The sequence below is a fragment of the Pseudophryne corroboree genome, chromosome 1, assembly GCF_028390025.1.
Source record: "Pseudophryne corroboree isolate aPseCor3 chromosome 1, aPseCor3.hap2, whole genome shotgun sequence".
Taxonomy (NCBI): domain Eukaryota; kingdom Metazoa; phylum Chordata; class Amphibia; order Anura; family Myobatrachidae; genus Pseudophryne; species Pseudophryne corroboree.
In genome coordinates, this window is record NC_086444.1 from 1200262157 (window position 1) to 1200279396 (window position 17240).

General features: G+C 45.4%; 1 protein-coding gene across 1 annotated transcript in view; it reads right to left on the bottom strand.

The window, feature by feature from the left end:
• Positions 1-1287: 1287 nt before the first annotated feature.
• Positions 1288-17240, bottom strand: part of SMOX (spermine oxidase) — a 56033-nt gene continuing 40080 nt past the window's right edge. Inside the window, exons 6-7 of the mRNA XM_063925319.1 lie at positions 9372-9532; positions 1288-1807 (exon numbers count right to left, since the gene is read on the bottom strand). Coding sequence (XP_063781389.1) covers positions 1670-1807; positions 9372-9532 — 299 coding nt within the window. The 3' untranslated portion in view covers positions 1288-1669. The remainder of the gene's footprint in view (positions 1808-9371; positions 9533-17240) is intronic.

Below are 17240 nucleotides of genomic sequence, written 5' to 3' on the forward strand. Positions count from 1 at the left end.
GTGTGTGGATTGCACGCTCCGCAAGGGTGCAAAGAGATTACACCAGGAGTGTTCCATGCAGACTACAGTCACAATTGCATCAAGTTGTATTTTAGTTTAAAAAGTGAGTTTTTCCATTTAAAAAAATTAGCTGGTGGGTGTGGAGAAGGAGGCGTATTTAAGAAGTCATTCCCAAGTGCACTTCAATCCCCCTCTCTAGTCAGCAGTTCCAGAAACACAACATTGCCCCTGTACATTCCAGCTGAACTTCTACAGATTCTAGGTACACCTTATTTTCAAGAAATGGCAAAACAAAAAAAAAACAAACAAGAAAAAAAAACATCGGGTCTGCTAACTTTCCTCATTATCTTAGCACAAGAGAAACTTAAGTGGGCATTACTCGAGGAGGAAACTGAAGAATGTAAATAAATGAATGGGGTGGTCCGTAGCTGGGAGCAGGTGGAACTATATTGTGCATTTTTATTGCAGCACATTTTCCGGAGTATTTGTAAACCGGCAAATGTGGGCACAGATGGGGGGGGGGGGGGGTGTGTGTGTGTGTGTGTGTGTGTGTGTGTGTGTGTGTGTGTGTGTGTGTGTGTGTGTGTAGATAACAAGTAGTTATGTTTTTTGCATAAACAAAAAAAAAAAAACTGTAGTGTGTTAATAAGCCTTTCAACTGTTCCTTGTTTAAATATATGTGGTGTGATGTAAGGGAAACCAAAAGATCTGACTGTTTTTAAGGGGCAGTCAGTTATTAGGAAAACACACGCCTTGTAAGTGATTGCCCCTTTAAAATAAAATACATTTTAAAACAAAAACGTCCGAGATCAGCCGGCATACTGCAGCTCCGGCGATATCGTACTCCATTATGTCCTGCTGAATTCTGAAGCCAATGCTGTACTAGCTATATACGCCAAGATCACAATATAAATAAATAAATCACAGCTAGATTCCCACTTGGAGAAGACACAAAAATCTGGGGCACATTATCTTGTGGCTAAATTTGTAATCTTAAAGTCCAGTTTTGTTAAGGTTTGCGTACCCCACTATATCAAAGTATAACCCCCCCCCCATTGTCAGCTCACCCCATCACAGCTACAACCATCTCCTGCAGCAGCTTAGAGAAGACAGACGGAATAGTCACAGCTTCAGAGGTATTAAAAAAAAAACAAAAATATAAAAATACGTACAGTACGACATAGGTGGCCTTGCCAATTAAACAGATTTGTTCAGCTTTGCTACTAAAACAAAACAGCCATTGTAATTCTAGGATTACAACTCTATAGCGTCACAAGGCAGACAATCTTCTGACCTGATATTCTTTTATTGAATCATTTTGTATTATTTATTATAGAAGGCACTTACAATACAGGGAAAAAAAATAATAATAATGTTTAGAAAAAAAAAAAAAAAGGCACCAAGTGTGCAAAATTTAAAATGACACAGAACATTATTAGGACAGAAGAGCACCCTTCCCTGTTAGTACAGTACATGAAATTGCTACAGACTTCTTTTGTTTTAAAGCAAATTAGGATTTAAAAAAAAAAAAAGTTAAAAATTCTTCTACTTCAACATTTAAAAGAAGAAAAAAAAAAAGGAAAAGAAAAAAAGAAAAAATGGATGGAGGAAAGAGCACACACACTGGATGGGGTGTCACAAGTTAGTGGTTCTTACAGCATGGCAGCTTTTAGTTTTTGCATTGTAAGAGATCTTGGTACATATCGGCTAGGTGAGCCGCCTCCCTCTGGCCGGACAGCAAAGCACCGTGGGTCGTGGAGTAATACTTTCTGTGCGTGGCCTCACCAGAAAACATCACCTGCATGGGCTAGGGGGAAAAAAAAAAAAAAAAAATTAAAAAACACACTGGTAAAAAATCACGGGCAAGGCAAAGGCACCACTACTCGCATTTATCCTGGTTAATTAGACTGTGAATAAAACCATTTCTTTTTCATCCACTAGGGGTCACTGGTGTACTCTTGGGATATGGATGGCTTTAGCAGGAACAGGGCACTGAATATTTAAATTTAGAACTCTCCTCCCCTCCATATCCCAGAGTACCTCAGTGTTTTTTCTGTGCTCACAGCACTAACCAGGCTTGTATGGAGCTCCCACACTTTCTTTGAATATTTTATTTTTGATTTTAATTTAAAAAAAAAAAAAAATCTTTACAACTTCAGCATATCCCTTCCCAGTTTATAAAAAAAACGTGGGTCCGGGATAGTGCCGCTGCACGGAGGCAGCGCATGGCGTGTCGGTCCTCACAAAGAGCACCCTCACAGCCACACGCAGCTCACTCACTGACCTGCAGGAAGAGCTGGACGGAGCTTACAGACAGAAGCCCCGTCACAGCCCTCACTACTGGAGACAAGGTATGCTGGGGGGGACGGGGCGGTCAGCGCACACTGCCACCCCGCTGTGTGGGGTCCGTGTTTATCACTGCCGCCTGCACTTGCCGCTAATTACAGGCCGCCCGCCCAGCCGCTCCGTCCGCGCTGTATGGGGCTCAGCGCCCGCCCCAGCCGCTTCGACCGCCGCAGCACAGCCGCTCCGACTAGCGCCGCTACGGCCCGCCGCACCCTGTTCACACTTTCGCAGCACAGCCGCTCTCCATATAGCGCGCTCCCTGCAATGACTCCAGATTTCAGGTACCGCTCCCCGGCAACCGCTCCCCGCAGCGGTACACAGAGCACAGGGGGAGGGGGGAGAAGTCTGCTCACAGGCAGTGCTGCTGCAAGGGGGAAAAGCATAGGCTGCATGGCAGGCTGCCATTTTACATATGCTGCATGGGTTATATTAATAGGCTGTTAAGCCTATATTAAAGGCAAAGTCAGGCACAGGTTATAAAGTCATGTATTGTAACCTGACTTGTGATTCTAACTGTAAGCAGGGCATGGGGGCCATTTTAACCATGCTTCCTGTTTCTCCCTGATTCCAGAACGTTCCTGTCCTACATCTCTACTCCACCGGAGGCGCAGGGGTGTTAGTGGGAATTTTGGATCAGGTTTCATATAGTACTGGCCACGTGCACTGCACTTCGGAGATATATATATATATATATATATTTTACACACATTAGTAACAATTTTACTGAGTCGTGCAAGTGTCTGTCTTTGTATATTGTATTGTCTGTCTGCATAATGAGTAAGGCACCAGCAAACAACTAAAAAGCAGTTTCACTGCAATGTCTGTAAATGGATCTACCACATGTACAGTATGTTTTGTGAATTCAGCTACACATACATTTTCCGCTCCAGTTTCAAAGCCGGTTTCATCCCCGGACCCTCCATGGTCTAGGTTAGCAAATGTAATGGCTGGGTTGCAAACAGAATTGGCCGCCGCTCTACACGAGCGGGAAGCGGCAAGATCCGAGTCTCGGGTGAGACCGCCAGAACTACCGGAGGGCTCTCAGCCTTTGCAAAGGTCCAAGTCCACTTTGGGTAGAAGGGATAAATTTCATTTGTCTTATGATTTACCAGTTTCTGCTATGTTGCATTCTGACGATTCCATGCCAGACCTCATTGCGCAAGTTGAGGGTGAGGAGGGTGAATTAGACCAGCAGTCAGATAGTGATGATTTTAACAGCCCAGGCAGAGACTGAGGAGCTTCTGACATATGATGAAGTCGTATTTACTAAACGACAGATCTCCAATGGGTTTTCCTGTTTCGGAATCTCTTAATAAGATGTTAGTAGAAACACGGAAGAATCCGGATAAACGGTTTTCTATACCTCGCCGATTTAAGTCTAGTTACCCGTTTCCAGAGTCAGTGACATCTACATGGGAGAATCCACCAAAACTTACAAAGAAATGAACCATACCAGTACCAACTGCTACTACGCTTAAAGACCCTTCAGACCGTAAAATAGAATGCTAAAGTCCATGTATATAGCAGCAGGAGTGTTGCTTAGACCTGGGTTGGTTGGCATTTGGGTAACTAAGGCGCTAATGGTATGGATAACAGAACTCAAGTCTGCCCTACATGACGATCACCTTATACTTCTCGCTGATCAAATCTGTGAAGCTGCCGATTATCTATGTACAGCTTCTACTGACGTCTGTCAGCTCACTTCTCGCCTTTCATCGTCGCTAGTTACAGCACGACGAGCACTCTGGCTGCGTTCTTGGCAGAGGTCAAAAGAGGTATAGAGGCGTTACCTTACGGTGGCGAGAAGTTGTTTGGTCCTGAATTGGACAAATGGATTTCTGAGGCCACGGGAGGAAAGTCTGTTTTCCTACCATTGCCTCCAACGGTACCTAGACGGAAATACTCTGGCCCGGCGTTCAAATCCTTTAGACTTCAACCCTTTCGAGGCCGTGGTAGAGGAACTGCCACGCCAGGTAGACGAGGTCAAGGACGTGGTTTCCAACAAACCAACACCAGTCCTCAGGACGCTAAGGTCACCGACAAGCCAGTGGCATGACGGGCTCCCAGCCCATCTCGGATCTCCAATTGTGGGAGCGCGCCTTCAGACGTTCCAATTTGGCGTGGTTCCAGACATCCACAGATGGGTGGATCCGCAATTCAGTGTTAAAAGGTTACAAAATAGAGTTAGACTGTCTCCCGCCACTGCGGTTTTTCAAGACAGGACTGCCTCTGTCGGACGACAAGAGGGCGGTTCTGCAAATTGCCATTCAGGCCCTGCTGGATTCAGCAGTTTTGATTCCGGTCCCTGTACACCAACAAGGTCAGGGTTATTATTCCAGTCTGTTTGTGGTACCAAAGCCGGATGGCTCAGTCAGGCCAATATTGAACTTAAAGGGTCTCAATCAGTACGTCACTTACTACAGATTCAAGATGGAATCTCTGCGGTCAGTAATTGCAGGTTTAGAGCCACAGGAATTCATGATTGCGCTAGATCTCAAGGATGCGTACTTACACATTCCGATTTGGCCACCTCATCAGAGGTTCTTGCGTTTTGCAAATACGGCAGAACCATTACCAGTTTCAGGCTCTACCGTTTGGTGAATACCCGAGGTGCTGACGAGAGGCCAAAGTGATGTCTTTGATGATAGCTCATCTCAGATCCCTGGGAGTGATAATAGTTCCGTACTTGGACGATCTGCTCATCAAAGCTCCGTCTCAACAGATGCTCCTCCAACATGCGTTGCTAACGAACAATGGGGGTCATTCCGAGTTGTTCGCTTGTTATTTTTTTGTCGCAACGGAGCGATTAGTCGCTAATGCGCATGCGCAATGTCCGCAGTGCGACTGCGCCAAGTAAATTTGCTATACAGTTAGGTATTTTACTCACGGCATTACAAGGTTTTTTCTTTGTTCTGGTGATCGTAATGTGATTGACAGGAAGTGGGTGTTTCTGAGCGGAAACAGGCCGTTTTATGGGTGTGCGCGAAAAAACGCTACAGTTTCTGGGAAAAACGCGGGAGTGGCTGGAGAAATGGAGGAGTGTCTGGGCGAACGCTGGGTGTGTTTGTGACAAACCAGGAACGAAACTGACTGAACTGATCGCAGATGCCGAGTAAGTCTGGAGCTACTCAGAAACTGCTAAGAAGTGTCTATTCGCAATTCTGCTAATCTTTCGTTCGCAATTTTGATAAGCTAAGATTCACTCCCAGTAGGCGGCTGCTTAGCGTGTGCAAAGCTGCTAAAAGCAGCTTGCGAGCGAACAACTCGGAATGACCCCCAATGTACTAGTTCAGCACGGTTGGATTGTCAACTTCAAGAAATCACATCTAATTCCGTCTCAACGACTTCAATTCCTAGGTATGATTCTCGATACGGTAAATCAAAGAATTTACCTACCAGAACAGAAAGTACAGATTATTCGTCATCTGGTACAATTAGTGCTCAAGCCATGCACAGTCTCGGTACATTTGTGCATTCGCCTCTTAGGCACAATGGTGGCGGCTTTCGATGCGCTTCAGTTCGGAAGATTTCTCTCGCGTCGTTTTCAACTGGATGTGCTCGCACAGTGGTCGGGCTCGCATCTGCAGATTCACCACAGGGTGAGGTTGTCACCACGGGCCAGAGTATCTTTACTCTGGTGACTCAAAGTACACAATCTAACCGCAGGGAAACGGTTCGGCGCCTGGAATTGGATAATTCTAACGACGGACGCGAGTCTCAGAGGTTGGGGAGCTGTCGTTCAAAATTGTCAGCTCCAGGGTCTCTGGGAAGATCACGAAAGATTGCGGTCTATAAATGTCCTGGAACTCCAGGCAATTTACAATGCGCTAGGACAAGCAGTGCACATGCTTCGGTCTCAGACTGTCCAGGTGCAGTCAGACAACGCGACGGCGGTCGCGTACATCAACAAACAAGGAGGAACGAGAAGCCGCATGGCAATACGGGAAATAGCTCGAATCCTCAATTGGGCCGAACATCACCAAGTGATATTGTCGGCAGTGTTCATTCCGGGAGTGGACAACTGGGAGGCAGATTATCTCAGCCGTCGGGATTTTCATCCAGGAGAATGGGCATTAAATCCAGAAGTGTTTCACATGTTGGTCCAGAAGTGGGGTTACCCTCAAGTGGACCTGATGGCATCTCGCCACAATCACCAAACGCCTCAGTATGCGTCCAGAACGTGAGATCCAAAGGCAGTGGCGGTGGATGCTCTCACAATTGCGTGGCCGTACAGCCTCATGTATCTGTTTCCACCGTTTCCGCTGCTCCCTCTGTTGCTAAAACGGATCAAAAGAGAGTCCGCCACAGTCATACTAGTGGCGCCTCATTGGCCTCGGAGAGCTTGGTTCTCGGATCTCCGCGGACTACTCACAGACGATCCTTGGCCGCTCCCACTACGTCCGGACCTGTTACAACAGGGTCCGTTCCTTTACCCAGATTTAGCGCGGCTGCGTCTGACGGGGTGGCTGTTGAGACCGCCCTCTTAAGAAGAGGGCATTCCAGAATCGGTTATACCAACCATGTTACGTGATAGGAAGCCAGTTACGGCAGCTCATTATTACAGAATTTGGCGTGCCAATACAGGTTGGTGTGAAGCTCGGAAGTTTCCGACATCATCTTTCAAGTTATCCCGTCTTTTGTTATTTCTACAGACGGGGCTAGATGGAGGTCTGCGTTTATCTACACTAAAGGTGCAGGTATCTGCTTTATCATCAATTTACTTTCAAAGACGATTGGCTCTATTGCCGTCTGTACACACTTTTCTGCAAGGTGTCCTCAGAGTACAGCCTCCATTCATTCCACCTACAGCGCCATGGGACTTGAATCTGGTTTTAGATTTTTTACAGTCTTCATATTTTGAACCCTTACAACAAGTGGATATTAAGTTTCTCACTTGGAAAAATGTTTTCTCCTAGCCTTAGCTTCGGCAAGGCGTATTTCAGATTTGGGTGCCTTGTCAAGCAAGCCACCGTATTTGGTGTTTCATGATGACAGAGCGGAACTTCGGACGAATCCCGCTTTCTTACCAAAGGTCGTGTCATCTTTTCACATCAATAAACCAATAGTAGTTCCTGTGTTAACAGGAAATTCTGGAACTTTGGATGTGGTACGCGCATTACGCGTTTATGTATCCCGAACGTCTACAGTTCGTAAGACGGATACATTGTTTGTTCTCTATGATGCTGCCAAGATGGGTTGGCCAGTTTCTAAGCAGACCTTATCCAGATGGATTAAACTGACCATACGTCAGGCTTACCTTCATGCTAGGCTACAGCCGCCTACATCAGTAACAGCTCATTCCACATGTTCTGTGGGAACTTCATGGGCAGCTGGTCGTGGGGCTTCTACGACGCAGCTTCGCCGTGCGGCTACATGGTCATCAGTGCACATGTTTGTGCGCTTTTACAAGTTTGATACGTTTGCAGCATCAGCTTCTAGCTTTGGCCGCCTAGTGTTACAGGTGCCAAACAGCTCTCCCGCCCAAGGGGGAAGCTTTGGTACGTCCCAAGAGTACTCCAGTGACCCCTAGTGGATGAAAAAGAAAATAGGATTTTGGTACTTACCAGGTAAATCCTTTTCTTTGAATCCATAGGGGGCACTGGACGCCCACCCAGAGCAGTTTTACCTGGTTTGTGGTAAGTTCAGGGGATCTTATGGTAACACATTCTCACCGACTGGTTCAAATTTTCAAGTTCTATCGGTTATGGTGTCAACTGTTTAGTTGTCAGTAACGTTATGTGTCAACTTTATTGTTGTCCGTTATGTTATATGTAATTCTCCAATGTCAACCTCTCTATCGCTCCTGTTCAGCTCAGTAAAAAACACTGAGGTACTCTGGGATATGGAGGGGAGGAGAGTTCTAAAATTTAAATATTCAGTGCCCTGTTCCTGCTAAAGCCGTCCATATCCCAAGAGTACTCCAGTGCCCCCTATGGATTCAAAGAAAAGGATTTACCTGGTAAGTACCAAAATCCTATTTTTTATTGCAACCCCTCAGTTGTGGAGGCCGTTACCACCTGTGTGCGTTTGCATTGGTCGCATTCAAACTATTACTTTTTTATTAAACAGTAATTTTTTTCTCTCAGGACAAGTTAGCATTTTTGTGCTTTCTAACAAAAACTGTAACCATAACCAAAGTATATAGAATTTTTTTCTTATTTTTAATGCAACCAACAAATAATTCTTTGCCATTCTCTCTTCAGTAGTAATCCATCTTCCCAAAACATGGAGGGGAGGGGGGGGATGCATACCCTAAAAAACATTTCTATGTGGCATTTTTAAAATTAAAATCTGTGCTTGGGAACAACGCAATATTTTTGGCAATTTTCACTGGCTTTATTTAAACGCTTGTTTTTTAGGACACTTGAAAACCTTATGCACTAAATGAGGGATCATTAAAATTTTATTTGACATCACATACTAGCGTTCTGGGCATTTTAATCACACCACTAAAATGGACTCTCCCAAGGGAGAAGACAGAGGCGCAAGAGGGTGACAGGGAGAGAATGAGTGAGACCGGGGAAGGGGGGGGGGCGTGAATATTTCAGGATTAGAGAGACTGTCTCACTCACTGTAGAGGTGAAGACAAAGCTGTGTCTCAAAAAGATAAAAACTCCTCCCTTAATGACTGCACTGCTGCGGGAGCCAGGTAGGGTGCAGAGTGGGTCGGGGCAAGGTTTGGTGCAGTGTGGGGGCCCCTGGACAACTGCCCCGTCCACCCCCACCTATAACCCTGGGAGACACATAAGAACCGTAATATGGTGCAGGATCATGTATTTTTGGGCGCAGTCCAAAAAGCCCATTTAAACACTTAATATGGGTATTAAATTGTGCTCTAATGGCCTGGATATATAGTCTGGGGGTTGGCTGTATGTTTTTTTTTTTTGTTGGGTTTTTTTTTTTTGGGGGGGGGGGGGGGGGGGGGGGGGTTTAACACCATCTCATTTTGCCACAAGGGAGATAAAAGTAGCAAATCTCCCATTCTGCAAGTCTCACACACACACACTAGACACGTGGGTACGTACAGCAGTTTTTGAGCTCTCCGTATAAGGCAGTGGCTTCACCAGCTTCTCTACATCTTCTCCACTGGAGCCTACTTGAGTGTAGGAATAGGATCCAAGGAAGTGCGGGTTGCTGCCCCAGAAGGACCTCAGGATACGCCGAGGTTTTGGAATGTTCGGATTCCCTAGGGGGAAACAAAAATAAAATAAAATAAAAAATATGAAACACAAATGTAAAAGCAAACCTCAGATAAAGCGCAACTGTATAGAAAAATATAAATAAATAAAAAAAGTCCTGTATTAATGAGACGGGGTCCCGTGTCACTCCTCTGCAGCAGCAGCAGGTCACCCAGCAGTGGCCGTTCCCTCCATACAGGTGCTCATGACGCTGTCCCTGCCTGCACTAACCATATGTGGTCAGAACACGGCCATACGATCACAGTAGTGGGCTAAAGGTGCTCGTGGGTTTCTTTTTTATCCCAGTCCACTTCAAAAGGTGGGACATTTTGGGATGTATGGTCAGACCACATTTTTTTTTTCTCAGACCACAGCAAGAAAAAGAAAAAAAAAAAAAAAATAGATAGATAGATAGATAGATAGATATATCTATCTATCTCTTGATAACTAGTGAAAAAATTTGACCGTTTCACCACTTTCAGGGGCTCGACCATAAAATCGAAATTCTAGTTAAATACCCCAAGATTTTAAATTGCAGTTCGAAATGCACGGCTCACATATAAGGTTTCATATTCTAAATTAGTGTTTCAAATACTTGTAAACACATTTAAGATTTGACATAAAAAAAAAAAAAAAAAAGCTTCATCTGTAAAACACTTAAAATAGATTTTAAAATATATATATATATATATATATATATATATATATATATATATATATATATATATATATATATATATATATATATATATATATATATATATATATATATATATATATATATATATATATATATATAGCGTTTGTGGGGTAGCCCGGCACTCGTTAGATGCAGCATACAAAGAACCTGGGTGCCCTCCGTGGTATAGGTAATCGTGGAAAAGATAGGCGGCACTCCAGGGTTTAGTCAAACAAAATTGTGTATTGGCATCACAAAATACAAAGTAACCGACGTTTCGGGGTCCGTGGCCCCTTCTTCATACACCTTGAAGAAGGGGCCACGGACCCCGAAACGTCGGTTACTTTGTATTTTGTGATGCCAATACACAATTTTGTTTGACTAAACCCTGGAGTGCCGCCTATCTTTTCCACGAATATATATATATATATATATATATAAAATAAGATTTTACTTACCGATAAATCTATTTCTCGTAGTCCGTAGTGGATGCTGGGACTCCGTAAGGACCATGGGGATATAGCGGCTCCGCAGGAGACAGGGCACAAAATAAAAGCTTAAGGATCAGGTGGTGTGCACTGGCTCCTCCCCCTATGACCCTCCTCCAAGCCTCAGTTAGGATACTGTGCCCGGACGAGCGTACATAATAAGGAAGGATATTGAATCCCGGGTAAGACTCATACCAGCCACACCAATCACACCGTACAACTTGTGATCTGAACCCAGTTAACAGTATGATAAACGCAAAGGAGCCTCTGAAAAGATGGCTCACAACAATAATAACCCGAATTTTTGTAACAATAACTATATACAAGTATTGCAGACAATCCGCACTAGGGATGGGCGCCCAGCATCCACTACGGACTACGAGAAATAGATTTATCGGTAAGTAAAATCTTATTTTCTCTGACGTCCTAGTGGATGCTGGGACTCCGTAAGGACCATGGGGATTATACCAAAGCTCCCAAACGGGCGGGAGAGTGCGGATGACTCTGCAGCACCGAATGAGAGAACTCCAGGTCCTCCTCAGCCAGGGTATCAAATTTGTAGAATTTAGCAAACGTGTTTGCCCCTGACCAAGTAGCTGCTCGGCAAAGTTGTAAAGCCGAGACCCCTCGGGCAGCCGCCCAAGATGAGCCCACCTTCCTTGTGGAATGGGCTTTTACTGATTTTGGCTGTGGCAATCCTGCCACAGAATGTGCAAGCTGAATTGTACTACAAATCCAACGAGCAATCGTCTGCTTAGAAGCAGGAGCACCCAGCTTGTTGGGTGCATACAGGATAAACAGCGAGTCAGATTTTCTGACTCCAGCCGTCCTGGAAACATATATTTTCAAGGCCCTGACAACGTCAAGCAACTTAGAGTCCTCTAAGTCCCTGGTAGCCGCAGGTACCACAATAGGTTGGTTCATGTGAAATGCAGAAACCACCTTAGGTAGAAATTGAGGACGAGTCCTCAATTCCGCCCTGTCAGAATGAAATATCAAGTAAGGGCTTTTATACGATAAAGCCGCCAATTCTGACACACGCCTGGCTGAAGCCAAGGCTAACAGCATCGACACCTTCCATGTGAGATATTTTAAGTCCACAGTGGAAAGTGGTTCAAACCAATGTGACTTTAGAAAACTCAACACCACATTGAGATCCCAAGGTGCCACTGGAGGCACAAAAGGAGGCTGTATGTGCAGCACCCCTTTTACAAATGTCTGAACTTCAGGTACTGAAGCCAGTTCTTTCTGGAAGAAAATCGACAGGGCCGAAATTTGAACCTTAATGGACCCTAATTTTAGGCCCATAGACAGTCCTGTTTGAAGGAAATGAAGGAAACGACCCAGTTGAAATTCCTCTGTAGGGGCCTTCTTGGCCTCACACCACGCAACATATTTACGCCAAATGCGGTGATAATGTTTTGCGGTTACGTCCTTCCTGGCTTTGACCAGAGTAGGGATGACTTCTTCTGGAATGCCTTTTTCCCTCAGGATCCGGCGTTCAACCGCCATGCCGTCAAACGCAGCCGCGGTAAGTCTTGGAACAGACAAGGCCCCTGCAGTAGCAGGTCCTTTCTTAGAGGTAGAGGCCACGGTTCGTCCGTGAGCATCTCTTGAAGTTCCGGGTACCAAGTCCGTCTTGGCCAATCCGGAACCACGAGTATAGTTCTTACTCCTCTCCTTCTTATGATTCTCAGTACTTTTGGTATGAGAGGCAGAGGAGGGAACACATACACTGACTGGTACACCCACGGCGTTACCAGAGCGTCCACTGCTATTGCCTGAGGGTCCCTTGACCTGGCGCAATATCTGTCCAGTTTTTTGTTTAGACGTGACGCCATCATGTCCACCTTTGGTTTTTCCCAATGGTTTACAATCAGGTGGAAGACTTCTGGGTGAAGTCCCCACTCTCCCGGGTGAAGGTCGTGTCTGCTGAGGAAGTCTGCTTCCCAGTTGTCCACTCCCGGAATGAATACTGCTGACAGTGCTATCACATGATTTTCCGCCCAGCGAAGAATCCTTGCAGCTTCTGCCATTGCCCTCCTGCTTCTCGTGCCGCCCTGTCTGTTTACGTGGGCGACTGACGTGATGTTGTCCGATTGGATCAACACCGCCTGACCCTGAAGCAGAGGTTTTGCTTGACTTAGGGCATTGTAAATGGCCCTTAGTTCCAGAATGTTTATATGAAGAGACGTTTCCAAGCTTGACCACAGGCCCTGGAAATTCCTTCCCTGTGTGACTGCTCCCCAGCCTCTCAGGCTGGCATCCGTGGTTACCAGGATCCAATCCTGAATGCCAAATCTGCGGCCCTCTAGTAGATGAGCACTCTGCAGCCACCACAGGAGAGACACCCTTGTCCTTGGCGACAGGGTTATCCGCTGATGCATCTGCAGATGCGATCCGGACCATTTGTCCAGTAGATCCCACTGAAATGTTCTTGCATGGAATCTTCCGAATGGAATCGCTTCGTAAGAAGCCACCATTTTCCCCAGGACCCTCGTGCACCGATACCTGTCCTGGTTTTAGGAGGTTCCTGACTAGCTCGGATAACTCCCTGGCCTTCTCCTCCGGGAGAAACACCTTCTTCTGGACTGTGTCCAGAATCATTCCTAGGAACAGTAGACGTGTCGTTGGAATCAGCTGCGATTTTGGAATATTTAGAATCCACCCGTGCTGACGTAACACTACCTGAGATAGTGCTACTCCGACTTCTAACTGTTCCCTGGATCTTGCCCTTATCAGGAGATCGTCCAAGTAAGGGATAATTGAAATGCCTTTTCTTCGTAGAAGAATCATCATTTCGGCCATTACCTTGGTAAAGACCCGAGGTGCCGTGGACAATCCAAACGGCAGCGTCTGAAACTGATAATGACAGTTTTGTACTACAAACCTGAGGTACCCTTGGTGAGAAGGGTATATCGGGACGTGGAGATAAGCATCTTTGATGTCCAGAGACACCATATAGTCCCCTTCTTCCAGGTTCGCTATCACTGCTCTGAGTGACTCCATCTTGAATTTGAACCTTTTTATGTAAGTGTTCAAGGATTTCAGATTTAAAATTGGTCTCACCGAGCCGTCCGGCTTCGGTACCACAAACAGCGTGGAATAATACCCCTTTCCTTGTTGCAGGAGGGGTACCTTGATTATCACCTGCTGGGAATACAGCTTGTGAATGGCTTCTAGAACTGCCTCCCTGTCGGAGGGAGACTTTGGTAAAGCAGACTTCAGGAAACGAGGGGGAAACGCCTCGAATTCCAGTTTGTACCCCTGCGATACTACCTGTAGAATCCAGGGATCCACTTGCGAGTGAGCCCACTGCGCGTTGAAATTTTTGAGACGGGCCCCCACCATATCTGAGTCTGCTTGTAAAGCCCCAGCGTCATGCTGAAGACTTGGCAGAAGCAGGGGAGGGCTTCTGCTCCTGTGAAGCGGCTGCATGGTGCAGTCTTTTTCCTCTTCCTCTGCCCCGGGGCAGAAAAGAGTGGCCTTTTGCTCGCTTGTACTTATGGGAACGAAAGGACTGAGATTGAAAAGACGGTGTCTTTTTCTGCTGATGTGGAGTGACCTGGGGTAAAAAGGTGGATTTTCCAGCCGTTGCCGTGGCCACCAGGTCCGATAGACCAGCCCCAAATAACTCCTCCCCTTTATACGGCAATACTTCCATGTGCCGTTTGGAATCCGCATCCCCTGACCACTGTCTGGTCCATAATGCTCTTCTGGCAGAGATGGACATAGCACTTACTCTTGATGCCAGGGTGCAAATATCCCTCTGTGCATCACGCATATATAATAATGCATCCTTTAAATGTTCTATAGTTAACAAAATATTGTCCCTATCCAGGGTATCAATATTCTCAGTCAGGGAATCCGACCATGCGACTCCAGCACTGCACATCCAGGCTGAGGCGATTGCTGGTCGCAGTATAACACCAGTATGTGTGTATATACTTTTTAGGATATTTTCCAGCCTTCTATCAGCTGGTTCTTTGAGGGTAGCCGTATCAGGAGACGGTAACGCTACTTGTTTAGATAAACGTGTGAGCGCCTTATCTACCCTAGGGGGTGTTTCCCAACGCGCCCTAACCTCTGGCGGGAAAGGATATAATGCTAATAATTTTTTAGAAATTAGCTGTTTTTTATCGGGAGAAACCCACGCTTTTTCACACACACCTCATTTATTTCCTCTGACTCAGGAAAAAATATTGGTAGTTTTTTCTCACCCCACATAATACCCTTCTTTGTGGTACTTGTAGTGTCAGAAAGGTTCAATGCCTCTTTCATTGCCGTGATCATGTAACGTGTGGCCCTACTGGACATTACGTTTGTCTCGTCACCGTCGACACTAGACTCAGTATCTGTGTCAGGGTCTGTGTCGACCCACTGAGGTAACGGGCGTTTTAGCGCCCCTGACGGTGTCTGAGACGCCTGGACAGGCACTAACTGATTTGCCGGCTGTCTCATGTCGTCAACAGTTTTTTGCAAATTGCTGACATTATCACTTAATTGTTTAAATACAATCATCCAGTCAGGTGTCGACTCCCTAGGGGGTGACATCACCAACGCAGGCAACTGCTCCGCCTCCACATAATTTTCCTCCTCATACATGTCGACACACGCGTACCGACACACAGCACACACACACCGGGAATGCTCTGATAGAGGACAGGACCCCACTTAGCCCTTTGGAGAGACAGAGGGAGAGTCTGCCAGCACACACCCAGCGCTATATATATATATATATATATATATATATATATATATATATACAGGGATAACCTTATATAAGTGTTATTCCCTTATAGCTGCTGTTAATTATTGTTATTTGCTGCCAACAATGCCCCCCCTTCTCTTTTTTACCCTGATTCTGAAGCAGGACTGCAGGGGAGAGTCAGGGAGCCGTCCTTCCAGCGGAGCTGTGAGGGAAAATGGCGCTTGTGTGCTGAGGAGATAGGCTCCGCCCCTTCACGACGTCCTTATCTCCCGCTTTTTTGTGTAAAATGGCAGGGGATTAAAATACATCCATATAGCCCAGGAGCTATATGTGATGTATTCTGTTTTGCCACCTAAGGTATTCTGTTATATTGCGTCTCAGGGCGCTCCCCCCCCAGCGCCCTGCACCCTCAGTGACCGGAGTGTGAAGTGTGCTGAGAGCAATGGCGCACAGCTGCGGTGCTGTGCGCTACCTTAGTCTGAAGACAGGATGTCTTCTGCCGCCGATTTCACCGGACCTCTTCGTCTCTTCTGGCTCTGTAAGGGGGACGGCGGCGCGGCTCCGGTGACCCATCCAGGCTGAACCTGTGATCGTCCCTCTGGAGCTAGTGTCCAGTAGCCTAAGAAACCCGATCCACTCTGCACTCAGGTGAGTCCGTTTCTTCTCCCCTTAGTCCCACGATGCAGTGAGCCTGTTGCCAGCAGGACGCACTGAAAATAAAAAAACCTAACTAAACTTTTATTCTAAGCAGCTCAGGAGAGTCACCTAGATTGCACCCTTCTCGGCCGGGCACAAAAATCTAACTGAGGCTTGGAGGAGGGTCATAGGGGGAGGAGCCAGTGCACACCACCTGATCCTTAAGCTTTTATTTTGTGCCCTGTCTCCTGCGGAGCCGCTATATCCCCATGGTCCTTACGGAGTCCCAGCATCCACTAGGACGTCAGAGAAATAAATATATATATATATATATATATATATATATATATATATATATATATATATATATATATATATATATATATATATATATATATATATATATATATATATATATATATATATATATATCTGGCACTCCAATACAACAACCAAGCTCAATGCCGGGTGCCCTCCTCTTGTTAATGAAGCATATCACAGGATTACAGGCGGCACTCACGGACTCACTCAGAAAGCGACCGGCAGACCTGGGGACCCCGGTCGTTTTCTGAGTGAGTCCGTGAGTGCCGCCTGTAATCCTGTGATATATATATATATATATATATATATTATATATATATTATATATATATATATATATATATATATATATATATATATATATATATATTTGGGCAGATTCCATGGAGAAAAAAAATATTTCATTAATTAGTAAAACAAACTTTTCTGGATTATGTAAGCATTATATCACATTCTAAAAGAGGTAAAGCTTAATCCAGCCCTTGAATTATGGGGCATTCACAAACAGAGGTGACCCCATTTGGGTCAGCTTGCAGATCCCGCCATATAAAAACAGAATTCATTATATGGACACAATTGATGAAAAATAATTTAAATGTCTGATTATTATCCCAGCTATTCTAAATGGTCCGGTTCTGATCTTCATGTGTACACCGGCCGGAAGCTGAGCACTTGTAAACATTTGCAATGGAGACATATTGTATTACATAGCAAAACGCGGTCCCTGGCCTGTCTGCCAAGTCTGGGTCACTGTCTGCACCGTGTATACATTATATTCTACTTTTTGTTGTTGTTGATGATGATTTATTAATCATTTCTTTACAAGGAGCCACAATGCTTCCACTATGTCACAAGATTAAAACAGATTCGGTATGATATACG